Below are 27,045 nucleotides of genomic sequence, written 5' to 3'. Positions count from 1 at the left end.
TAAATTATAAACACCGATGCTTTGTGTAAATGTCCACTAAGAATAACATGCCACTAGATCTAGCATTTGATTCCTTGGGTGACGGTGAATTTCAATGCCTGTTATTTGTCATGCTGAAGCCTGTCGGGTGATGATTCTTTTTATTGGTGTATCCTTCCAAACATATTTCATCGCACCATGTGCACGGGAGTTCTTTGGGCGGCTATGTTGGAGCAGCGTGCCCCCTCTCCCCTTCGCTCGCTTCCTTTCTCGCCCTCGCGCTCTCGCCTCCCCCTGCCTCCAGCCCCCTCTCGCTCATTTGGCTCACGTCCCCCTCCTCTCTCTCCAGCTGGCGGCGGGGGCTGCGCTGCCTCCCAGACCTCGAGGACCTGCTCAGTCAGCTGGGGCCCCCTGCGGACGGCTGCCTCCCTCGCCGCTAGGACCTGCCACTCTGCGCGGAATGGCAGCCGCAGCAGCATCTCCGCCAGCGGCGGCAGCGGCGGCAGCCACGGCCACCGCGGACGCTATTGTTCCCTGGTGTTAAACGCGCTTTCCCTTCTTTTCATCTGAAACGAACAATAGCAGGGAAGAGCTTTGCTTTCTGAACTCCTTGGGAAGACGTTCCGAGGGCGAAGAAAAATTCCCTGTCGACCGCGTTCCGGATCTGGACCCTGGAGCGGCTGCGGGCGGCATGGGGCTGCAAGCGAGGCGCTCGGCGTCCGGGAGCCCAGGGGCTGCGGGGCCGCGCAGGGGCGTTCTGCAGCTGCTGCCGCTGCTGCCGCTGCTGCTGCGCCCGGGCGCCTGCGGGGCTGCGGCTCCGGGCGAGGCTGAGGCCCCCACCCTCTATCTGTGGAAGACCGGTAAGTGGGACGGAGTTCCCCCTTCTTCCCATCTTCACATCTAGGTCCACGCTGCTAAGCTGCTGGGCTTCAGGAGGGACCCCTGTGCTTCTTGATGGTCCGGGTGTGTTGGGGTCCTAAGGTAAAAAGTATGATTCCTAGGAAGCAAATGAGGTCATGTCCGATGCTTTTGGGAAAGAAAAACATAACAACTAAGAGACTTTATGAGTCACTGGAATGATATTTCTCTCGCGGTTCTGTAGTTAATGAGGACAACCAACTGCACTTTCATAGTGAAGTGCAATATTTTTAACCTCTGGATTCTCATTGAACTAGGAGTTTCTTAAATATATTTCTAGCAGAGAACAGGCAAACAGTTTAGCACCGGTCTTTATTTTGTCTTTAGGCAATTTGCTCAGTGCCGTGGTATATATGCCTAGAGAGTTGAATTTGTTAAGTATAGCTTTGTGGTATGTGGGACACGTGGAAACAAGCCAAGTGAGGGCAGTTCTAACAGTTCAAGGCAAATGGAGCTCCAGTGAGCTCCCTGAGACTGTGTAAAGCTCAATTCTTAATGAGTGAATTGCGGGATCTTTTGAAGTGTACAATTTTTAAGGATGTTTGAGATTAAACTTTTCCTGCCTTGCTTTGTTTTCAACCAACCAACAAAAGCAGCCGCTAATTGTCCCTTAGAGCCTCCTGGCAAAGTGCTGACTAGAGGTCCTAGTGGGGCAGTGACAGGCAGGCAAACAATACCAAGTGAGGAATTGCCACCCCCTCTCCAGCGGCCTTTCTCCTCTGAAGGACACTGGGAAATCTTCAGCGGACTTGAAACTTCACATGTTTATAGCAATAAAGTGGGAATCATTATTCCTATTGCTTAGAGCCAGGGATAAATTGAGAGTTTCTTGGCAATGCCTACATTAAGATAAGGATGCAGTAGAAAGGAGGGAAAGTACATATTGGTCATGGAATCGCAAACAAGTTACGGAGAGTGGGTCTCTTTCCCGGCTTCACCTGTCTTGTAGCCCCCTGCTGCACAGACAGATCAGTCGACTCTACAATTACACTGATAACCCGAATTTTTAAGGAAGTTGTATCAATCCAGTAACTTAATGAGGAGATCGAACAGAAATTTATTTAAAGCCAAAGTACATAATTTGCCTCAGAATGTTGCATGAAATAACACACACATGTTTGGAAAAGCTATTTGGACGTTAGTGTTAGTGATTGCTAACATCTGCAATTTACAGATCAGTTGATGAGTAGACACAGATGAAATCAAATTAATTTAAAACAAGGAGTTGAAGATCTTCTGTAATTTAGCTAAAGCCACGGTTTTACTTTGCAAAAGCTCAGTCATAACAATAAACACTAATCAAACTATAATTTACCATTAAATGGTATTATTTGGATGCTTGGAAAGAACTTCTCAGGTAAGTAAGTGTTAGACAAAATAGAACTTGCCTGGTTGAAATTTGTACAGTTAAAGTAATAAAAAGCCAAGCAGTAATTCAGATTGAAGAAGAGTCTAGGCACCATTCACTGTGCAGCATCTGAGGTGCCAATATATGTCAACATAAATGTCATGGTGGGAACACAAGCCAATAAACAGTTTAAAATAGTGGAAAACTCCCAGGAGCAAGGATGTGGAGACCTTGGTTCCAGTGCCCGTTCCAGCTCTTGCTGCCTATGGGAATGTTGGCAGTTCGCTTAACTTTTGACCCATAGTTTTCTCAGTTGCATATAAATGTGGTGATACCTTATTCTGACTGTTGATAGTGTTATGAAGATCGAATGAATGAGCTATGAGAAAGTAATCTGTAAACTTCAAAGTTATGTGCACGTACAAATATAAGCTAGTATGATGAGGATTATAATGGTCTCTTTTATAGTGATCCTCAGTTTGGTGAAAAAAAGGTGAATTAAACTAGAGAGCAAAATAATGACCTCTTTATTTATTTCCAGAGGGAAAGGAGACTTTACTATATCGCAAAAGGAATTGAGAGTATGTATCAGGGGAACTAGGGAATATTTAAAGGAAAGGGTTACACTGTAAATGAAAATATAGAGATGACAGAATCATGTGTTCCCCACTTGATGAAAATAAAGGCTCAGACAGTCCAGGATGTCTATTCCAGGGGGATAAGCTTGGTCTTGGTGCAGCATTTTATTGGGAGTCACATTATTGGTGACAGCGTTGATTTAAAGTGAAGTAGTGATAGGTACACTGGATGAGGGGCTGGGACAGGAACTCCATCTGTGTTTATCTCTAATCACTGTATCACATTGGCAGAGTCATTTAATGACTTTGGTTCTTGGTTTTCTATTTTACAATATTTATTGATTAGAAAAGATGATATCTAAAGGCCTTTTCAGCCCTAAAGTGCTTCATATGTATGTACACATATGCATATATGTATACTATAAACATATATATGCATATTACACATATATAGTATATTAATATGTATATCCATATAGTGAATATATATACATAATATGTAAGGTTTATGATACATAATATATAATGTTATTATAGGCAAGGGTAATGTATATTATATGAAAATTTTATTGTCAACTCACAACAAAGAGTTATTGAGAACTCACTGTGTGACTTATATGAAGTCATTGTGGTAGAGGCTGACTAGAATATTGTCATCCTTGTCCTCAAGAGATTCACAATTGAACAGTACTGTAAATGCACAACAATTACAGCATGGCATACCATACTCATGGACAAAACACTATGAAAGCAGAGAGGTTGTGTAATTGATAAAGGGAGCAAATAAAATGAAAGACATAACAACATTCCTGGGTCTTGAAAGTACTGCACCTCAAGTCCAGGATGTTTGGTGGGAATGAATGGATTTAATGCCAGTGAGGTGAGATTGTAAGAAAACCTTCAAACTGTGGTAAAGATGTTGAAATTTAACCTATAAGCAGGTGGGAGCCATTGGAAGCTTTGAGCAGAAGATTGGCATATTCTCTGCCCAGAATGAGGAGTGTTGATAGGCTGGGAGGTCAGTAAGGAGAGGGACTGAGAAACAGAGGGGAGCAAAACTAGGACCGTAGAAGTTCTAGTGAAGGGTGAGTAGAGGAGGGCTGGGGATTTTATTGAAGAAGTGTTAGCTCAGGTTTGGAGTGCAGAGGACAGTGTCTGCCAAGGAGGCGAGGAACTAATGCCATCGAGATGTCTATTATATCTGTACCTAGTTACTTGAGACAGAGGATGTGAAAGAAGGAAGAGCAGATTTTGGGGGATTGGGGAGGAAGAATATCATTTTAAATCAAACATATTGAACTTGAGGTAGCAATAATCTATTCAGATGAACACATCTAATGAGAAAATTAGTGAATGAGTGGATAGTTTAGAAAGAAGAGTTAGGCTTAAGGTGTAGGCTTGGAATTCAATAAATGTATGATATTTCAAGGCATAGTAGTGGGAGAGGTCATTAAAAGAAGAAAAATATTGAAAAGAGGGGCCAGGATACCTCACAGAGACTTTTGAGACTTACAGGGCTACTGTGGGAGGGAAACTAGTGGAAGAGCCTGAGAAAGTGTGATCAGGACAGGTCCAAGGGAAAGGGCAGTAGGTGCGAAGTAGAAGGAGATAGTTTAAGAAGGGGATGGTGGCAAAAAGTATAAAAAATTTCCAAAAGGCTGGAAAGAGATTATGAAATATTTCAGAAAAGGTCAAGTAAAAGGAGGAATTGGTAAGATAATTAACAGTGTTTTGGGAAAGGACGTTTTAAGTAGAGTGGTAGAGGTATAAACTTGATTGAATAATAAACAAGATAGTTGAAAAGGTATAGTATCAATAGAGTCAAATAACCAACTGGTATTTAGGTTTCTCCACTACACTGTTGTTTTTTAACAGAGAAAACCCAAGAATATAAGATATTAAATTTATTAAAATGTAAAAGTTAAATGTTTCAAAAGTTTTGTGTCACAGTCGTTTGAAAGATAACTTGTCTTTATTTGTGTTAATAATTGAAAAACATATTTCATACACACAGAGTAAAGAACTGATATTATTGGAAGATGAATAATTACTATTAAGTGTTAGTTTTTCAGTTTTTAATATTATAGAATATAGAAAGTAGTGAAGATATCCTACTTTTATCAACTTCTGTCATAGAGGTATATGTTCAAAAAGGCCTTAATAAAGTAATTAAATTTATTTTTATAATAATGAAATTACATTGAAATCCCAGAAACAGGTACACACTAGCCATTTTTCAGAATTCAGGTGATGAGGATATTTACAGATGTGAATTTTCTCTCAGGGAAATTACTTCTCACATTAAATGCTTGTTAACTAGTTCATCGAATGCAACACAGTACTCTTAATGGCAATCACAGTGTCCTTTACACATAAAATAATCCCTTGCTTCTTCCATATGAAGCAAAAATGTGTTAGCCTTTTCTTTTTCTTTCATGTACTTGTACTAATATAAAATATTCTGCCATGTATAGGGAAAAATATCAATCCTAATCCTACCATTCGTTAAATAACAAAGGAGAGAGGGATGTCATTCCAGGTAGTAGTAACATGAGGGTGCCATTATCCTAATATAAGTGTTTTACACTTCAGTTGTGCTTGTAATTTGCCTTAATTTGGAATGTGACACAGTTTGCTCATTAAATGGAGGCTAGAGATGGAGCAGAGTAGACCGAATGTGAACATCAATGTCAGTTAATCCAGAGCAACGTGCATCGAAATATTTTATCCATATTACTTATGAAATAATTTCATCTCCATGAATATTTCTTTTTCCATCTCTAATATGGATAAATAGTATGTATTCTATAGGGGTTTTCTGAGGATTAAATATGGTAACATATGTAATGTACTAGTAGAGTGCTTGATACATATTGGAACTTCAGTAATTGCTAATTCTTACTATTTCTGTTATTCTATTATAGAATACAATGGTTACTTAATTTTCTGACCTTGAGCAAGTCCAGTAATGTGCATTAGCTTTCTCTAAATCATCTTTTTTTTTTTTTTTTTGGTAAATGCACTAGAAATTACAAATTGATGCAGAGTGCTAGATATTCTAAAAAATTATAAGGGAGGCAGTATTATGAAATGGAAAGAACATGGACTCTGGGATCAGACTAACTACTGTTTAACTCTTGCCTCTACCTGACTGGCCAGGTTGCTTGAGCTCTCTGATGTTTTCTCCCTTTAGAATGGTGACAGAAGTTCTGAAGTGAGAGGGCGTTTGTGAAGTTTTCACAGGTATTAAATAGAAAGTATCTAGCACAGAGCTCTAAATATGGTAGGCATTCAAAAAATGCTAGTTCTCTACCTGTTCTCTATGTTTTCCTCCACTAAAAATGACATCACTTGCAGGAATTTTACTGATCCAACACATTTATCTGTCTTCTCCAACTAAGAGACACCATCAAAACAAATAAAACAAGTTTAGAAAGAGAAGTTATTTTATTATAGGCTTGTCTTTTTTATTAGTTTGGCACTTACATGTAGACAGCATGGACCAAAGAACCATACAAATATTTGGAGCAGCAAATTCACAATGAATCATATAAATAGAATTTTTTATACTTTATTTTGTGTTGTGTCTCAGAGGGTTTCTCAAGAATCTGAAATTTCATATTTTTGCAATTGACATTGTCACTGACACCTTCCAAATGAAAAGATTTCACAGTAGAATTGTTTGTGGTTTATGCATTGTTTTGTTTTACTTCTTAGGTGATTTAAAATAAATTTTTAAAAACTAAAATTTATGTCTTGTTTTCCTACCCTTCTTTCTTAGCATACATAGCACAGTTGATGCTCAAAATTCATTAAGAGCTTATTGATTGTTTGGATCAAAAAGTCAAGTGCTCAGGTGCTTTTGTGTAGCTTTAATATCTCAGTGGACTGTGGTCACTCAGCTCACTCCTTATGCAAATTATAGGTGGCTACCTGGTTTGCAAAATGATGGAAGCCCCAGTCAGGACTGAGGTTAACACTGCTATTGAATAGCACACACCCAGACTTTTTTCTGCCTGTTACTTTTATTTAAAGAAGTGGCCTGATGGTGGTGGGATGAGATGCTCACACTCTGATTAGGTTATGGGGAAGTGTGATGTGCTTTGCATACTTTTAGGAGGAAATGAAGACTCTCAACCTCTGATGTAACTTAGAATGGTGGCACTGGGCAGCTGGATCTCTCTGGGAAGGGCAGAGTGGAAGCCTCAGTTTGGCGACTCTGTAGGACAGGCTCCCTTGGAATTACTATGAAGGCACATTAGAGTGGTTCTTATTAAAAGAAGCATTGGGGAAGTGGCATCTGGGAAAATATATCTTTCCTTTCACAAGACCATCATAGAGTGTGAGTTAGAGGTGCCAATGAGTCATAAGATTGAAATTTTTTCTCATTTTCTTTATCAGAACTTTACACTTGACACTTCAGAATGCACTAAAATGGTGAAAAATAAAGGAATTTGCATTTAATCCTTGGGTAACCAAGCAATAAGAAAAATAATATTTAGAGCAAGTGGTATAACAATTACAACATTCTGGGAAAGAGTGGAGGAAACATGGCAGTACTTAAAACAGTGATACCAACAAGTAATCTATCTGTTGCTTCTGATGCATAAGTGGACCTAACCAAATGGATGTCCTTTCATCTTCCAGAAGAAGTATTGAGTTAATTGGAGTTTGCATAGTTTACCATGTGAAATCATAATCTTTGGAAGGTCATTTTCGTTGGTTCCGTATTATTGTATCAACGTTACACTATGAGAAAAGAAATGAAATAAAGCAGATGGGGAGAAAACACAAATGTGCTCCTTTATATAGACAATAATTTTCAAATGATGCATGTAATAGGGTAATGTTGAGGGGAGTCTGTACTCCAGGAGACACCAGAGAGAGAGGGTCCACAAGAATTTACGGAGTGACATCAGTAAACTCAGGAGAAGTCATGTGTGAGTGTGACTGCTAAAATTTGGGGGAGAAAGTGAGACTTTATAAGAGAGAGCAAGAAGATGAGGAGAGAAAAGAGGAAACAGGCAAATCATCTGCATTCTTTTAAAAAAATATTTTTAATAGGCCTTAATTTGTTAGTAGTTTTTAGGTTTGTAGAAAAATAAGTGGAAAATACAGAATTCCCATATGACCCTCATCCTCCCCCTGTTTCTGCCTGTTATTAACATCTCGCATTAGTGTGGACTTTTGTTACAATTGATGAGCCAATATCAATACATTATTATTAATAAAATCCATAGTTTATATTAAGGCACACTTTAATGTACATTCTATGGTTTTGAACAAATGTATAACAAATTCACCATTCCAGTGTCATACAGAGTAGTTTCACTGTTCTAAAAATCCTCTGTGCTTCACCTGTTCATCTCACCATCCCTCCCTCTCTCCTCCCAAATCCCTAGTAACCACTTACCTTTTTGCCGTCTCCATAGTTTTTCCTTTTCCAGAATGTCAAATACTTGGAATCATACAGTATGTAGCCTTTTCAGATTGGCTTCTTTCAGTCAGTAATGTACATTTAAATTTTCTCCATGTCTTTTTATGGCTTAATAGCTTATTTCTTTTTAACACTAAATAATATTCCGTTGTCTGTATGTACCAGTTTATTTCTCTCTTCACCTGCTGAAGGACATCTTGGTCACTTCCAAGTTTTGGTGATTATGAATTAAGATGCTGTAAACATCCATGTGCAGGTTTTTGTGTGGACGTGTTTTCAGCTCCGTTGGGTAAATATCAAGGAGTGTGATTGCTGGATCATATGGTTAAAAATAGGTTTCATTTTGTAAGGAACTACCAAACTGTCTTCCAAAGGGACTGTGCTATTTTGTATTCCCACCAGCAATGAATGAGAGTTCCTGTAGCTCCACTTCTTTCCAGTGTTGCCAGTGTTTTGAATTTTAGCTTTTTTATAGGTGTGTAGTTGTGTCTCAGTGTTGTTTTAATTTGCTGTTCCCTAATAGCATATGGTATTGAGCATCATCTTTTCATCTGCTTACTTGTCGTCTGTATGTCTTCTCTGATGAGGGATCTGCATTCTTTTCATCATATGAATAAGAGTAGCATGAGTAGGTGGAACTCTTATGTGACAGAGTTCAAGGTCTCAGTCCGGCCTGTGCTGCACATGCTCTGCTTCTTGTTTCCCTCATGATATGACCCACACTAAAGACAATTGTATTATAAAGAGAAAACGCACATGGAAGTTAAGTAAGGAATAAAGAATAAATGGAAATAGGCCTACACTTGGTCTAGTTTGTTCCACCTTGAGGGGAGCACCTTGGGAGAGAGTCTTGGAGTGATGAAGATACCTCGAAATGGAAGAAAATGGTCTGATATATTAAAGGTTAAATTGAGCCTGCAAGCTTGTGAGATTTCCAAGAGCTCTATACACGAGCTGTATCTCTAGCTGACTCTGGTCTGGTTAAGAAATCGTGTAGTTGCCTGTCCACTTTTTCTTGCTCTGGCATGGAAGAAGCCATGGGCTGGCAAAAAGTTGAGGTGCAATTCCCCTGAACCTATGGAAAGCAGTGGAGGTTTACTGTCCTGAACCCCCAGTACGTTGACCTTGGAACTGGGTTGTCAAGGCAGCCTGCTCCTTAGATTGTTCCCATGGACCGTCCCATGGGTACCAAAGCTTGAGCACTCCTAGAATGAGAGCAGTAGAACAATGACACAGCAGTGGATAGTTTGTGTGCATAGAGGTATAAATACAGCACATTACCCAAGTAGCTAACTTAAATTATAGAGAAAGCTCAATGGAAAATGAATTTTCCCAAGAAAATGTATCAGGCACAGGCATTGATTATGTAGTTGGAATAATTTGACTTATGGTATATGGGCAATGCAGGGCTTTCTAATTGTGTCACACAGTGTGGATAAAAAGTTATCCCTTGGATTATTCTAGCAGTAGCAGTAGGAGTACCAGGACACTCTGAGTATTCTAAATAAATGTGTTTGCAAGTATGTTCTATAATGTGCCTGCTAAAGAATGGCATGAGAACACAAATAGTGCTATTTGGGTTGCACTATTTAAAAATTAATTTCATTTTCTCTACCAAAATCAGAGAGTGCAACTGTAAATGTCAGAGGGGTCCTCAGTATTCAGGTGCTTCCTCTTGATAGTGAAAGAGATTAGTTGCAAAGAATTGAACCCATAGCTTGAAGTGAAAGAAGCACTGATTGCTAAGTGCTTAAATAAATATATATTTGTATGCATTTGCATGTGTGTGCAATAGATAAAATGAGATGTTGAAGAACAGACTTTTGAGCCAGAGAGACAGGAATGTTCACCTAATTTTGTAGTTTATTAAGAATATGATTTCTAATCTCTCCATGTCTTGTTCTTCAGCCATACCATAGGTATGATGTTAGTATCTACCTCTCCGGGTTATTTTAAAGATAACTTGGGATAAACCTATAGAGCACTTGGACAGTGCCTGGCACATGTCAGAATTAAGTAAATGTTCTCTCTTACTTGGTGTGAGCCTCGTGTGAACTGCACATGGCTCCTCACTGGGATAGGATCTGTCTGCATCCTTTCCTTCTTCACTTTGATTCTTCTTTCTTCTTGGATCTGCATATGCATCTCCAGCTTCTCTGCATCTGACATACTGTGCTTTCTACCTGCTGTCAGAGCCAACAGCATAGTTGCAAAGCCCTCAGCTTTGCTGTTTGCAGAGTTGTTCAAGGTATAGTTTTTGTGTTTTATTTTTACTTGTGATTGTGCATATCTTTGCCATACAGGAAATGCTGGAGGTGTGACTCCTTAAGTAGGACTGTGCGTTCCAAAATCCCTTTGTGTGGAAACACCTAAGAATATTCTTGGCAAGACTTTCCTGGTCTGTGATGCTGTGAGTGAAAGAGTGTAGAAAGCGTACAGTGAATGCTGAGGCTTCCTTTCTCAGAGTCCTCTTTCTTCTCCTAAAGTACATTTCCTCTCTCTCATGTATGTAAGTATCCTACTTACATTTTTCAATATATGTGGTTCAGAATCCTCTGAAGGAAACTAAAATATTTCTCAACTTGGAAGAGAGAGTTATTCAACTGTTTCATGCCCATTACAACCTGTTTGTCTGTTCGTTCTCTAAAATTTATGTAGCATTCGTAAGCTTATGATAGAATTATAACAATAGTTTAATGCACCACTACGTGCATCCTCACATACATATACATACATTCCTAGATGCATAAACACATATACATGCACATGCAAATAGCATAATTTATGGCTAAATTACTACACAGGATTTTGTAATTTATCTGGTATTGTGGAAATTATTATACCTCCTCAGATGTGTTTTATATATGATATCTATAGTAGTGATTTTTTAAAATGTATGCAATTATGAATACTTCTCACTAAAATATTATACAAAATTTATGTTAAAATTTTATTTTAGAAAATTTTATGCCAAGCTTTATGTTCATTGAGAACGTGCTCATATAAAAGATCTTATTATACATGTCCTTGCATTACCTCCCACTAACTTTTAGCTTTTATTTTAAGATCCTTTTATGTCTAACCATCTTCCTGTGTTTGCCCCTCTGGTGCCTGAACAATGTCTTCAAATTGCAGTGCTTGCACAAATTTCCAAGAAGTCTTTTTCTTCTAATAGGATCTGTCTGCCAGCACATCCATGAACATCATTTATATAAAATGTTACTTGTAAATAGTTTACATTGATTATGATATTATTGAGGCAGTACTGGTAAGAACCAGGTGGAATAATATGGATTAACTATTGTTTTTTTACATATGTATGTGTGTAATATATACATTGTATATAATGTGTTTTTTTTCCTGTAGGAAATATAGTTCATTCAGAGCCACTACATTTCACAACTTCGGGGACTTCAGTCACAGTCAGAATTGGGTGACCTTTTTCTTCATCAGTTTGTTTCAGTCAGGTCCAATTAAGTAAAACTGGCAGGCGCCTGGTGACTGTTTTGTGCCAAGCTCTGTGCTAGGTGCTGGGGAGCAAACATGGATTGCACATGGACCCGTCCCTGCTGAAGCTCCCTGTCATGTGTAAATGAGTAATTTGACTTACTTCAAAAATAGAAGTGTATGTAAATATATATGTGTGTGTATATACACACATATATAAAAACAAAGAAAAGAGTGGTCATTATCTTGAAGAATGAGGCCAGGAAGATTTCATAAAACACAAGTTTGATTAGGTAGTGCTAATTAAACGTAGTTATTTCAATAGCAGAGTATCCTTTCAGGTTTATACATAAGGGTGATTTAATATTTTATTTTTCCTCTGCAGTTTTCAGTAGACCAACGTTAAAATGAATAAACCTTAAATCTGTGTAGTATTTCTCTGGTGGCATCAGTGACAGAAAATACAAAGAAGTGAAGTGGTCCAGGCATGGTATAAAGGCTGGTGTACTTACTCTTCTTTGTATGGATTTGATTAATTAAAGAAGCAACACAACTTCTTTACTCTGCTGCCAGTCTGTCATTTGCCATCATTTAGAGATGGGGTTCAGTCTTTTAAAAATCTCATAAGGGACGACACTATTGACCAAATACAATATCAAATGAGCCAAAGTTGGATCATGGGGTCCTAGATTACAACCTTTGCCTTTGGCAATCATATCAGTTCTTTAAAAATCTGAAGCTTAAATTTCGAGGTGTAAAACATATTTAAAACATGCTTTCTAAAGTTTTGAAGAATGACTGCATGAAAATATATGGAACACAAAATCAAGTTACGAGTCTGAAGAGTCCTGTTTCCAGCCATCATCAACATTTCCCTCCCCTTCTCTACACGCCGTGCTCCATTAGTTCACATTAGTTCTGTGGCCCTGTGGAATGAGAGGAGCCAGCAGGAACAAGGCATCTGCTGCCCTGAGCTGGTGCATATAATCACAGAAATGCAGCAAAGATCACAAGCTTCACTCGCCCTATAAAACAGCTTCTTCTGACAGTTTGCGTGGTGACTACATATCTCTAATGGGAGAGTCATCAAAATAGATTTGGATTTATGGAAGCAAATAATTCATAAGGAAAGCTTTGACTGCTTCTAAGATACATTTCTCTCCGTCTCTTACTGCAAGATTTAATGTAACTTCTTCAGTTCTCTTGGCTTGTTTTATAAGAGAACTGGCTTTGAATTGCTTCAGCTGTGAAAATTCTACAAGAAGAGAATAAATATTACAGAGGAGACGAGGTAGTCTTTCAACCTTGGTTGATCAAGCAACTGAAGCACCATGAACATCACGACATCCCAGATCATGATGAAAGCTTTCAGAGCTTTCAAGATCATTCTTCTCGAACTAATTCTCTGTCTTGACAGAATCATCTAAAAGCTAACTTAATTGGATTATTTAATGAAAAATGTGAAAATTAGATGAATCTTCTTTGTTGGCTGTATGCTGAATATTGGAATTGCTATCACAGAGCCATTTTTTAACAGGTTTATTGGATATAATTCACATACCATGCAATTCACCCATTTAAAGTGTACAATTGGTGGTTTTTGTTATATTCACAGAGTTGTGTATCCAACACCACAATCAATTTTAGAACATTTTTATTAGCCCAAAAAAGAAATCCTAGGGGCTGGCCCAGTGGCGCAGTGGTTAAGTTCACATGTCCCACTTTGGTGGTCCAGGGTTCACTGGTTTGGATCCCTGGTGCAGACCTCTGCACCGCTTGTCAAGCCATGCAGTGGCAGGTGTCCCACATATAAAAAAAATAAGTAGAGGAAGATGGGCATGGATGTTAGCTCAGGGCAAGTCTTCCTCAGCAAAAAAGAGGAGGACTGGCAGCAGATGTTGGCTCAGGGTTAATCTTCCTCAAAAAAAAAATATCCTATACCCCTTGGCAAATCACCCCCAAACTCCATTCTTCTCTGTCAGGCCCAGCCCTAGACAAATGCTAACCTGCTTTCTGTCTCTATAGATTTGCCTATTCTGGACATTTCATAAAAATGGAATCATAGTTTATTTGGTCTTTTGTGACTGGATTCTTTTCCTTAGCATGTTTTCGCGGTTCATCCATGTGGTAGCTTGTGTCAGTATTTCATTTTGTTTTATTGCTGAATAATAATCCACTGTATGGATATACCACATTTTATTTATCCTTCTACTTTTTGGCTATAATGTATAATGCTGCTATGAATGTTTGTATACAAGTTTTTGTGTGGACATATATTTTCATTTCTCTTGAATATATACATACAAGTGGAATTTCAGAGTCTTATGGTAACTCTACGTTTAATCACTTGAGGAACTGCCAGACTCTTTGAACCAGATTTTTTTAAACTCAGCACAGCACAGTATACATTATGTTTTCCAGGAATTTCAGTTATGATATAATTATCATTTGAGAAAATACATTAAAGTTCCAACAAAGATATTGTGTAATTAGAAGATAAGTAGTTAGAAAATATAGGAAAGTGCTTTAGGGGACCTAGTTCATAAGAATAAAAGCACATTTGGGGGAAAATCTGCTGAAGTAATCATGAGGAAACTTGACAGGATGCTTGCAAGAAGCTCCTTTTGGGTTTTAATCTGATCATATAGTGAAAACTTCCATAAAGAAAAAAATAAAGTAGCTGAGAAGAGAGAGCTGTGGTGACTTAAAGAGAGGATGACTTTATCACGTGTATTTAAAATGTGCAGAGACATCCAAGTGATACTAAGGAAAAATTTAAATGTTAATGCATTTTAGAAGTTTCCCATTTGGTTTTTACAGCTTGGTGGATGTAATAACAATATCTGCTTCTGCTCTCGTGGTCCTCTGCGATTCTCCAAGCACTCGCGTGCTCATGTTCTTTTACTAAATTCTCACAATGTCTTCATTAATATAAGGCGAGAAGTAAGGCCTTCTTCCTTTAAAGAAAGAGTAAACTCAGGTACCTGAGGTCAAGCGAGTCGACTCTTTCCACACTCAGTGTAAGACTAGCAGCCAGGACAAATATCTTGGTGTCTTTTATATTATGACATACACAAAAATAAGAATTTTATACAAAAAACTTTAAAATATACTCTTAGTATTTTAATTGAAGAGGCCAAAGTCAGAGGAAATATTCTTTGGTTGTATGAAGAGTAACTTGTATGATATAAATAATAGGCAATAACAGATAATTAGTTTTAATACTTTCAGACAAGCATAGGGAGATACAGTAAAGGATTACAGATTTGTGTTTTGATAAATATTTAGACTATTTGGTATCTTGACTGAGCTTTTGACAATGTTCTTGAGATTTTAACTTTTACTCTCATAGCTTTCTTCAATTTTGTAACATAGAGTAATATACTTTATTTAAACAATTCATTACCCTATAACCAAATATAACCATATTCTAGTATTGGTCCACGATTCAATGAATCTTAACATTGTAAAGTATAAAATGCCACTTCAAGTCATAACTCAATATTTAGTTTCAGTATGTTGACATTATCCTTTTCTGTTCCTTTTTAAAAAAAGTGTTATATAGATTTAAACTGTGGATTTTCTTGACAGTATAACACAGGAGTTTATACTGAACATGATACAATAAAACATCCTAAATCCTTCTTTACATCTCCTGAAATGCTCCACAGATACACTCGCACACACTTGCACATCATCTCCTGTAGCTCTCCTATATGGGCTCATGTTTCTTTCACTCTCTCAAAGTTTTCTTTACTACTTAGCTCTTCCTTTCCCTTCCCTCCCACCTTCCATGTCTGACCATCTGTGTTGTGTTTTGGTCAACATTGCAGTCTACTTTTAATTTCAGAGAATCATTTTCTAAGTATATAAACTGATAAAATTTCTTGGATGGGAACATTAGCGACAATAGAAATGCTGACTTTTGCTGTGTCCTGTACAGGGAGACTTGCATTCCAGCTGTGGTTTTCCTCTTCTTTTCTTCCCTGAAAGAGACAAAGTGAAAACCTGCCACATCATTCTATGTGTCCGCAGGCAGCTAAACTGTGATATATTCAGTGTAGACTGCTGTATGGGATACAGCTGTGGAATGAGCTAGAATTTATTATTGAAAGTAAAAGAACTAGTGTAAATTTATTCAAATGAAATCCTTTGCAAACATTATAGTAAATAGGCTTTGGAAACATTCTCATTCTGTCTCTTGTATTTTAAAAATGACTTTCTGAAGATACTATATATCTTAGGGCTTGTGATGAAAGAAATGAAAATTAGGACTGTCAGTATTTAGGGATTTATGTGGTAGGTTTATCCTCCCGCTAGTGTGATAGGATTTTTAATTTGAATTCAGATCGGTGCTTGTCTCTTCCTAAATATTGGGCCAATATCAGAAGTTCCTCTTGACAAAGTGCATGACTGGCTACTCCTAAATGCATCCTGAGCACGTTGTAGAAGCCTTTTACTCTTTAAGTATCAAGTATACTACCAAATAGCAGTTTTACCTGTGAGGAAAACTTGGAGTATTCTTTCCAAGTTTGAACGTCTTTACAAAACTTTTGTACAGTGCATGTCCTTATTTTAAGTTGTTTTGTGTGGGCATTTGATAATTCTCTTGGTTAATGTGCACAGGAAATTTGGTTTCTTAAAGTGTGCTTAACGGACAGAAGAGACATTAAGCACAAATCACCAAATTTTAAAATGTTTAAGCCAATAAAATGTATTTAACTCTAACATCATACTGCACATAATTTAATCTGTAGTTTATCATGGTGGATAAATGTTTTCAGAGTGTTGGAGTACACCAGAGTCTTCATTATAAACACAACTTTATTGCTGTAATAGAACTGTGAGGGAGTTCTGTGAGAAATTTTTAGTTGGATGCTGAATTAAACCATATTTGAGGAGTCTTTTAGTCTTTCTCATTTTAATTGTGTACTTGTAAGGCCTATGTAAAAGTATTTGTATTTTTCTGAATGATTTTCTACATACAGAAATATACAGAGACCCGTATCATCCTGCTCACATCCACACCTTTGAGAGTTGCAATTAAACCATTCTTGGGCTGTACTGATATCTTCAGGGGTTTTGCCTATGTGTACATGTATTTGTATTTATCTTATTTCTTGCATCATGTTAATGCATCTAGAATGGAAAGATACATTTGAGGTGAAGAAAAAATGTTTGCTACTTCATCTTTCCAGCAAAGCTATTCTCTTCTCTTCCTTGTTTTAATCTATTGTAAACATACCAGTGATATCAGCAAAGGGAGTGGTACCCTCTGAGCCCCTTCATTTATTGCACAAACATTTTACTGAACTCTGGGCTAGATCCTCTTCCAGCTAAGGGGAAATACAGACACATATGACTGATGAACTCATATCTTTGAAGGAGATGCAGGCACATAACAACCATAAATCAGTGTAATTGGGGCTATGGATGAGGCATGTTTGAAGTGCCCTAAGGACACTGGACAGGGAGTGATCAATTCGTCTGGGCTGGGGAAGGACAAGGAGCAGGAAAGCCCTGCCAGAGGTGTTGGCAGTTGTGATGGGCTTGAAAGGATGAGTACAAACCTGAGAGATGACGGATGCACATGGTAAAGGCACAGAGGTGTGAATTAGCAATCTAAAGGGCTTTCATGGTCTGGATAGCTCTCTCTGTACAATGAACCCTGCAGCAACTCTCTATTGGTGTCCTCAACAACCTTAATGATTCTTCTCAGTTTTACTTCTTCTCCTCCTTCCTAAACCTGCCAGCTTTAAGCAACAGCTACAGTTTCTACCTGGTTTCTACTTCCTTGTTTAGTCTCTTGTACTGCTTTCATGGAATTGTCTGCTTGAGTTCCAGATTCTGACTTTATTCCTGCCCCATTACTCTTCCACATTCCTCAGTTTTATGTTGTTTAACTAAATGTTAATTTAATTTGACCTCCTTGTCAAGCCTACTATTCCAGAACCCCCGACTTCAACCTGACCCCAGAAATATCAAATGACTAAAACTAGGTGTTGGATACAACTTACGGCTATATTTACCTTGAACCGCGTATCACATCATTTATCCTTTGGTACCCGTGACACCCATTTTGGGGCTTTAGCGGAAAAACCAATTAAAATTTGCATATGAGAAATATGTTGTTAGTATCTCCTTTAGACCCAGGAATTAAGCAAGTAAGCAAGTTCCAGATTTACTTAAAATAGTTCATTCAAATTTAAAAAATAGCTTTGTCCTACTTGACGATATAATGTGGCTTACTGTAATTTTTAGCATGGTTAATTCTCGTCACTCCTCTTCATAGAAAATGTAATTTGATACATTTATAAGGCTGTGATGACAAAGCTGTGAAATCCTCCTACAAAAAGTGAGCTATGGTTTTCTTTACACTCATAGGCAAGCACACAGAAAGGGAAGGACAGTTATGAGTAGTAAAATGTAATGTCTTTGAAGTTCCTGGCACATAAGCAACCGACAAGCATAGCTACAAGAGGTGAAGATTACGGAATCCAAAAATTGGCCTCCTGTCAAGGCTCAGCTCAAACACCACTTCCTCCATGAAGCTTTTGTGATCTTCCTCCCTGACTCGTCTTAGCACTTTAATGACCATACTTGATTTCCTTGTCTTTGTGCCTGTGTGTGTAATATGTGCCTCCACTGAAGTATCTATAGTGACTTGTTTGTCTTTTATTGTTAATATGTCCTTACTAGTAAAATGAGGACTCCTTTAGGCAGGGGCTCTGTTAGTCATCTTTGTTCCTCAGCATCTGTTGCATGCTTGGTGTCAATACATGGTTAATGACTGAATAAATTACTGAATCTTATTTCACATTACATAATGTATATCAAATTTTTTTTACTTTGTAACGTTCATGATAATTTTCTTATTTTATATAACGTCCTTAGAAAATTTGGTACCTTTTAATAGAGTATATTTTCTATTATATAATACTGGCCATTTAGGTTGTTTCCTTTTTTATTATAGAAAAGATGTTGTAAATTATATTCTTACAGTATATCTTTTTGCACATCCCTGAGTATTTCTTTATGATGCATTCCTAGAAAGGCAGTTACTCAGTTACAGGGATGAACATTTTTAAGATTCTGATGCACCTTATCAAATTATTACACCTACTAGTAGGGAATGCAGATGTCTATTCCACATGACCACAACTGGGTATAAAGGTTTAAAAACTTATGCTGATGTGTCAAATCTCAGGTCCTCTATCAATATTATTAATTTTTTGTTATAACTTTTAAATATGGTTAAAATATATTTTTCCATTTTGGTATGTAGATTTTGCTTGTTTGTTTCTTTCTAAACTTTCCCAAAGAGGATGGATCTGGGGTCTGGAGGTGCACCGACCTGGCATAATCAGAACAGCTCAGGAGGGAAAATGGGAGTTCTGTGGAACTGTGTATGGATCGATGGGGAGATAGGTGGGGAGCAGTGAGAGGCCCTCTGGGGTCCTTGGGATAGGACAACAAAGGAGCATGTAGAAGACAGTGTGGGGTGGGTATCAATATTGCGCTGACGGTGTCTTGTTCATTGGCCAGCACTCATTTTGGGATACTTCATTTAGAATTATTGATCCTAGTTGAGATCTGGGAAAATAGGCTTGAAGAGTTAGCTTTGCAGGGGACTAACTTTTTCTTTTTGGCAAAAAAAAAAAAAAAAAAAAAAAATGAAATCAAGCTTATGTATTGTAGTTGTAGTGAAACGTTCCTTGATTTAAAACTCATGTCAGGTGATCTTTTACAGAGAGTGAACTGCTCATACCAAGCCTTAGGTGTTATAAATCTTTTCCTGAAAAATAAAAAGCATACTGCATTAATTCCAGGCATAAAATAATGCTATGAATAATTTAAGTCACATTTAAAAGGGTTTATTCAAAATAAGTTTTGGTTCAGATGGGGCTAAAAATTGCAAAATTTAATGCTATTCCAATTTCATTTATAGTTATATACATTTTCAAATGAAAAAGATGATAAAATCAATAACTTGCCATATACTTTTACCTTCTTTTATTCTTTCCATATCATCTATATATGTAAGCAAGCAGACTTTTACTTGATTAAAAATATAGTCAATAGTTATGGTCCCTCTTGATACCCAAAATAAGTAGTATGTGGGAATGCCTTTCTCTCACACACTTACTTCAGGCTGTTATCTTGACCAGTAGCTAATTACTAGTTTGAAATATTTATGCAGATAAGTTCCTGCCTCCATCTTGCCCAGGCCCACACCCTCACATCTCTTAGTACCAGGCTTGTGTCATTGTGGCATCTACTCATATGGCCACAGCCAATTATTATGTGTAATTTAGAAGGCCTGAGGATGTAGCAGACAGATTCTACGTGTCTTCCATAGAAAAAATGCAAAAGATACACCTAGAAACGTTATTTTTATTAAAACGCTTCTGAGTGAAAAGGCAGTTAGTAGTGGTCACTAGGGTCTATGTCATATCAGCATAAAACCTTAAAGAAAACAAATTAGAAGCCCCTGAAAGGAGGTGTGCTTATGTGTCTGTTTAAGCAAGAGAATGAGAGTGAGAGCAAGAGCAAGAGAGACAGAGAGAATGAGAGAATGAGAGAGAGAGGCGGGGGAGAGAGAGGAGGGGAGATAAATTAATTTCATTTGTAATAATGCTGTATTAATATTTTGTGCAGGTGAGGAATTTTGCTGGAGGTCTTAGATTAGCAGTGGAAGGGAGACATAAAGATCCAAGGGTATTGGATGGGAAAAGTAAAAAGCTTAAGACACAAATACATAGCAGAGAGGAGAGAGCTTGGGTGCTGGTGCCTGCATTCTCCCAGCTGTGTACCGGGCACCCTCCTCCACCAGCTCTCCAAGCACCACCCAGACCCCATGAGCCATTCCTGCTTACTTACCCTCAGGTTCTGAACAATGCTCTGTTCATCTGAAATCACCAATAATGAGTTGATCATCTAAGAACTGTTGGGGCAAAACATAGAACTGTTTTAATGCACGACCATTTTTCACACAAGAAGCTCCACCATACTTCTGCCTTTTTATTTATTTTTCAAAAAATGATTATATACCAGGGGCTGGCCCCGTGGCCGAGTGGTTAAGTTCGTGCGCTCTGCTGCAGGCAGCCCAGTGTTTCGTTGGTTCGAATCCTGGGCGCGGACATGGCACTGCTCGTCAGACCACCCTGAGGCAGCGTCCCACATGCCACAACTAGAAGAACCCACAACAAAGAATATACGACTATGTACCAGGGGGCTTTGGGGAGAAAAAGGAAATAATAAAATCTTTAAAAAAAAAAATGATTATATACCAACAACCATTTCTAAACTCTGGACTTAAATTGAAGTCCTCTATTTATAAATCTAATATATTTCCTTTCTACCATTTCTTTGGGAAGATGTACTATATAGTCTATGTTCCAGAAGTTCTATTGAGTGCAAAAGCACATTGAGTGTTTTAATTCCTGGTGATTTACTTTTCTTTTGAAGAAGAAGAAGATTAGCCCTGAGCTAACATCTGCCTCCAGTCCTCCTCTTTTTGCTGAGGAAGACTGGCCCTGAGCTAACATCAGTGCCCATTTTCCTCTATTTTATATGTGGGACGCCTACCAGAGCATGGCTTGACAAGCAGTGTGTAGGTCTGCACCAGGGACCCAAACTGGCAAACCACTGGCTTCTGAAGCAGAACGTGTGAACTTAACTGCTGTGCCACCGGCCTGGCTCCCCAGTGATTTACTTTTAATAAAATGTTAAATTTTGGTGTAACGTACCTTTTGAAATTAATTTATGGAGTTATTTCTATTTATATATATTTTATTTTTCCTGAAATAAAAAGATATATTTGTGGAATTTATTGCACAAATTAAAGTTTGAACTTAATTAAAAATAAATGTTTTAAAAATGTGAAGTAGGGCTCCAGTTGCAGACCTGTAGAGTGCTTGTTAACACTGTGAGAAAGACACATGTGAATATTCATCTGATCAGAGAGTGTTAAATAAATTCTCTTTTGCTTACAAAAATTAAATGTGCTTTAGCTATCACAGAAAAAACCTAAAATGATAAGTGTTTTAGGTCAGAAAAGTGTGACAGTTAGAACTGCTTTTGATTTTTGAATGAAGGTCAAAATAAAAATAAAGAATCAATCACTGAATAGTTTGTCATTTTGTGCTTGCAAACATCTAAAATCATCCAGTAAGGCAAATATAATTCATATTATCCTTTCACAAATAAATTATCTATTAGTTACAGTCAGAACAAGTGAAATTGTAGGGACTGTATATGATGTAAGTGCATTATATTTTAAAAATAGTGATACATAAATGATGCAGAATGTGAGCAGATTATAACCACTTCTGAATAAAATAATTGTCATTTTGATATTTCAAATTGTTTAAGATTGCATATGATTGTAAATTTGTCTTAAAGTTGAAATCACTATGATTTCTTTTACATTTTAAGTTACTGGCTGACATTTTCAAACCATATAATCAGATGTTAATAAAAGTTATCAAATATTTTCATCTGTGTATGATATCAGGAAATTATGTTCTCTAAAGAAGCTTTAGAGAGTTGTTAAAAGATTTCCATAATTAGAATATTACTTACAATATAAAGATCACTAAAAGTCTTGGAGATTTTTATTTATATATTTTTGTCTGCATTAATAAGATAGAGAATTGTAGCCACAAGTGAAATACCAAGGGTATATACTTTTATTGAGTAAATGAAGGTAATGTCATATTGTCACATTATGGTGCTTCTTTGATAGGTGCTATCAATAATAAATACAGCATAATGTTTCAATTAGTACTTTGATGACTGTGAGATCAATCAGTGGGATATAGAAAAGAGACAGTCTCCATTTCCTTTAAATCCCTTTTGGAATGAGAAGAAATATAAATATATTATCACAGTGTGAACATGAATGGAGAAGGCTTCAGTAGTAAATAAGAGGAGGAAGTCTGGATATATGGGCCAAAGATTAGGAGACTTGAGGACATGAATAGAAATACAGGAGGGTAGTAGACTAAGTCGTGACTAAAAGATAGTCCTTGCCATAATTAGAGCCCTCAGCAGGGAGCCAATGTGGGGTTTCAATGCTCTACCCAATTCCCGAAATTGGGGGAAAATATCAGGGCTTGAGGATAGTGAACAAGGAAAAACATCCATTACCAGAATTAATGCTGACTCTTTGTGGAGTCGCCAAATGTGTGTAGATCCTCCAATGAGTACTTTCCCACCATCTCTGTCAAATGGTCCTAGAACCAGGGTGGGGTCAGCCTGAAGATGGGAACTGAGAGGCCCCAGGTGTGGGAACTGAGCAGTACCAGGCTGCTCATTAAGTCAACAATGGAAGTGTTTAAAATTCAGTCACAATATTTAAAGCATTAAAGGTGGTATAAGCCTATTTTCCATTTCCTTTGAGAAAGAAAGATATTAGCCTTAATCATTAGCTGGGAATTGAAGGTCACATGGTATCATAAATATACAATTTATCAGCCATAAGCATTGTTTTGGTCAATTTAGTCCATGCAGATTGGAACACCAGGTATAGCACTTTGAGTAGTACGTTTAACAAATCTCGAGAAGCATTTCAAGTAATCTATAGTTCAGTTGTGTTGTCTTTGAAGTTTGTACTTAGGTCTGGGGTTTTTTGTTTGTCTAGTTTTACAGCCATGTCTGTCAAGAAGTCTGTTCTTCATGTGGTTGTTTACAGAAAACTAGTAATTTTGAAACATTATTACAAATCTGGCTGAACATATGTTTTCTGGAAAATAGGAAAGAAATCTATTATCTTTCTCTTAATACTTAGTATTTAAACCCAAGAACCCACGAAAAGAGAACTCTAATTGTTAATACAATACTATGCCTAAAGATCTTGCTTAGAAGAGAAGAATACCCAAACGTATATTTTTAAAACCTCATTTTACTAATTTGGAATAAAAATGAATGGTAATTAATTATAAACAAATTGTATGCTGTTTAATAATAGGATAGACTTTAGTGGCAAAGCAAGGGATATGTTGTAAAAATTCAACAAGGGATTGTACAACAAGGGATTGTTGTAAAAAAAAAGGGATATGTTGTAAAAAAAAATATGTTGTAAAAAAAAAAAAAATATTCATTTAGATTCCTGAAATAGAAAATTTAAACCAAAATAATTTTAAGAACGTCCAGTATCTCTAATTGCATCCTGGACAAGATAACTTAATTATTACACGATTACTCTATGTACAATGTCTCTAAACTGAACTTGTCATTCTTCCAGTATTGATACTCAAGAGAAGATACTCCACTTCACTATTCCTTTCTCCTTGTCTCCTTGTATCGTAACTCCCAGTGTTATAGATCTATAGATTCCTTCATGATGTCTGACTCTCCTTCTTTTCTGGAGAGGCTTTTAGCGTCATTCACATTTTGAAATACATTTATATTCAAATGGAGAAAGAAATTATAGATTTGAAACTGAACTGATTGGAATTTCCACTTTTAGGTTTATTGCTTGCTATGTTTCATGTGACTTTGCTTAAGTAATTGATCTTTCTAAGCTTCACTTTTCTCAATTAAAAAATATTGATGGAAATTCCTGATGTAAAGAGTTGTAATGATTTAAGACAAAATACCCAGCCAGCATGTTCATGAAAACTTGGGGCATTTATAGTAGCCCCAAGGCCCATGGACATACCATGCCTAGATTTTCTCATCATTGTTTTTTGATACCATAGCACAGAGTAGAACAGGTTTTAGGAGGCAGACACTAGTTGAATGTATGGATGAATGAATGGAAACATGGGAGTGGAAATATTTAATGAATATTTAATAAGTGTCAGATGTTGTACATTGAGTAATTGAACACATATGTACACAAAAATCTATTAATTAGGTACTTTTGTGTCTTCAAATTAACTATAGAAGGGTGGACTAACTTATCCAGAGATACGCAAATTGGAAAGAGCAAAACTGGAAAAAATAACTTATTTTTCCACTCCACTCTTAAGTCAACCTCTCCTTCTGTCCTTCCCTTTTATATATTCTGTTTATTCCTAAATCCAAACAAGCTGTCCCACTGTTAGCATGTGCACAGGATCTGGAGACCTTTTTTAATGTGTCCCTCCTTGGCTTCTCCCACAGTGTAGTGATCACACATTCAAAATCTCAGATTCAACAGTCTCAAGGCTTCCAACACACAGATGGCATTTCTCAAACTTTTGCCTGCATCAGAAGCATGTGAGAAAATGTTCAAAACCCCACTCCAAGATTTTTAATTGAGCGATACAGTGGTGAAGCCAAAGTATATGCATTTATATGAAATCCCCAGCTGATGATAATACAGGTGCTATGTCTACATCCAATGTTGGAGGAAGGTAAGCCCCAGAAAGTCTGATTTTGAGAAGGAAACAGATTTTGAAGGGCTTCTTGGGTGTGGAGCAAGGGAGAGATACTGTTGAGAAGACTCCTGTACGCTAAAACCAGGAAATTTCAGCCTTGGGAAAACAAACTCTCATTGTTGGAGACTAAACAGTTTTGTAAGGACTGTAGAGGTGTCTTTGTGGTTGGAGATAGTTACCTCATATACAATTGGCAGAAAAGCTGTCAGTATTAAGTGGCTTTAAAAATCGTACTGAAATACTGCCTGTGAAATGATATATCTTCCTTCTGTAAAAATAACACTAGTCTTTTATGTGAACTGGTTTAAATGTATTCCTAATAACTATACAGTGTGAGAGTATGTATGTATATTCTTAAATATGTGTCACTGTAAATTTGTAGTCAGTTTTGCCTAATTAGAACAAGATTCTTTGTTCATCATATCACAGTTTTAAAATTATTCCTCTTGAACAAATTAGAAATACGTAATTATAACTTACAGATTTCTTGTGGTTATTTTTGTCATTGTTCTGTATTTTTGTCATTGTTTTTGTTGTTGTTTGGTCTCATTTCTTTCCTCTGGTACAAAAGAAAAATCTTACAGCTACTCACTTTTCCAAATTTAAACAGAATTTGCTAAGTTTTAAAAAATTCTTTGGGAAAATCTTTTAGAAATTTAAGTTATATATGTTAAACTTTTCTATGGATAGACATGGCTATTTAAAATTATAACTTAGAAAGGTAGACTACATTGTTTTGGAATCCATGATATTTTGAGGGGCAATGAAAGTTTTGAATTCAAATGCACCTGGTTTAAAATCCTATTTCTGGTACTTTCTAGCATTGTTATCTTGGACAAGTTTCTCAAGCTCATTATGCCTCAATTCACTCATCTGTACATTACAGATTTTCTGTCAGCGTTAGGTGAAATAAGGTATGTGAAAGACTTACTATGGTTCTTGGAAACTCAGTTAAGAAAAAAGGGATGAGTCGGTATAGACACCTAGTATTTCATCCAACAACATAACTTTCTGACCTGCTGTAGGACAAGGGCTCCTCTTGCGACTCCTGGAGTCTTTAGCTGCAGGCCAGTCACATGCGCCCCTCACTCCCCCACCACCAGGTTCCTGAATCGCCTATGTGTGCTCTAGACATGTAGAGTGGAGCCAGCATCTAGCACTTCTAGGAGTCAGTTAACCATCTTCAAGAGGTTTATATATCTCAAAGTAGGTGCATGAGAGCTTCATTTTATGTTATTTTTATATGTGTGCACGATAGTATCAAAATCTATAATTCTGCTAATTAATTGTGTAAACTTGATCTTCAACAGCTATAACAAGTAAATTGGATTTTCTCTAGACTCACCTCCAGCTGTTAAAACCTCTGATTCTATAATGCTTCCTCAAGTAACAAATACTCTTCCTATACTGTACCAATTTGGATCTAGTTTTGTGTATGACAAATAATTAAGTGAAAAGCAGTTTGTTTCAAAATGCATATGAACTTTTAATATGAGAGATAAAACCCCCAATTATGCTTGCGTCTTTTACCGAAAATAAACAAAGTAGTTGAATATTTTAGGATGACAACCAGGAATATGATCTAAGGTATGAGTGCACTTACTCTAGGCATACTTATTTGTTTAAGAAGATTGGTGAAGCCTCTTAGAATAAAAAAATCTTTATTTTCTAATTAAATACATTATTAGTTCCTCTTGTTATGAAAAACAGAATGGCTTTATTAACTGAGTATTAATGTTTTCCTGATGCAGTTATGAAGTAATGTAATTTGGACATGATGTCATCTAAAATCAGTGTAAATTTAAAATAATATATCGTATAAGTTATTACAAATAAAAAGGACATCAGTACTGTAGAATTTTCTACACTGAACACTAAAGAACTTATTTGTTCAAATCCATATGCCTATGCTAACCATTCTTACAGCTAAAACAAAGTGATTTTTGTGTGTGTGTGTGTGTGTGTGTGAGG

General features: G+C 37.0%; 1 protein-coding gene across 4 annotated transcripts in view; it reads left to right on the top strand.

Annotated features, from left to right (window-relative positions):
* The first annotated feature begins 263 nt into the window (after positions 1-263).
* The window catches only part of THSD7A (thrombospondin type 1 domain containing 7A), a 402,469-nt gene continuing 375,687 nt past the window's right edge, over positions 264-27,045 (top strand). For all 4 annotated transcript variants that reach the window (XM_046670674.1, XM_046670673.1, XM_046670672.1 and 1 more), the window contains exon 1: positions 264-839. In XM_046670674.1, coding sequence (XP_046526630.1) covers positions 671-839 — 169 coding nt within the window. In that variant the 5' untranslated portion in view covers positions 264-670. The remainder of the gene's footprint in view (positions 840-27,045) is intronic.

This window comes from Equus quagga, chromosome 8 (genome assembly GCF_021613505.1).
Source record: "Equus quagga isolate Etosha38 chromosome 8, UCLA_HA_Equagga_1.0, whole genome shotgun sequence".
Classification (NCBI taxonomy): domain Eukaryota; kingdom Metazoa; phylum Chordata; class Mammalia; order Perissodactyla; family Equidae; genus Equus; species Equus quagga.
This window is presented reverse-complemented; position numbering and strand designations above follow the sequence as displayed.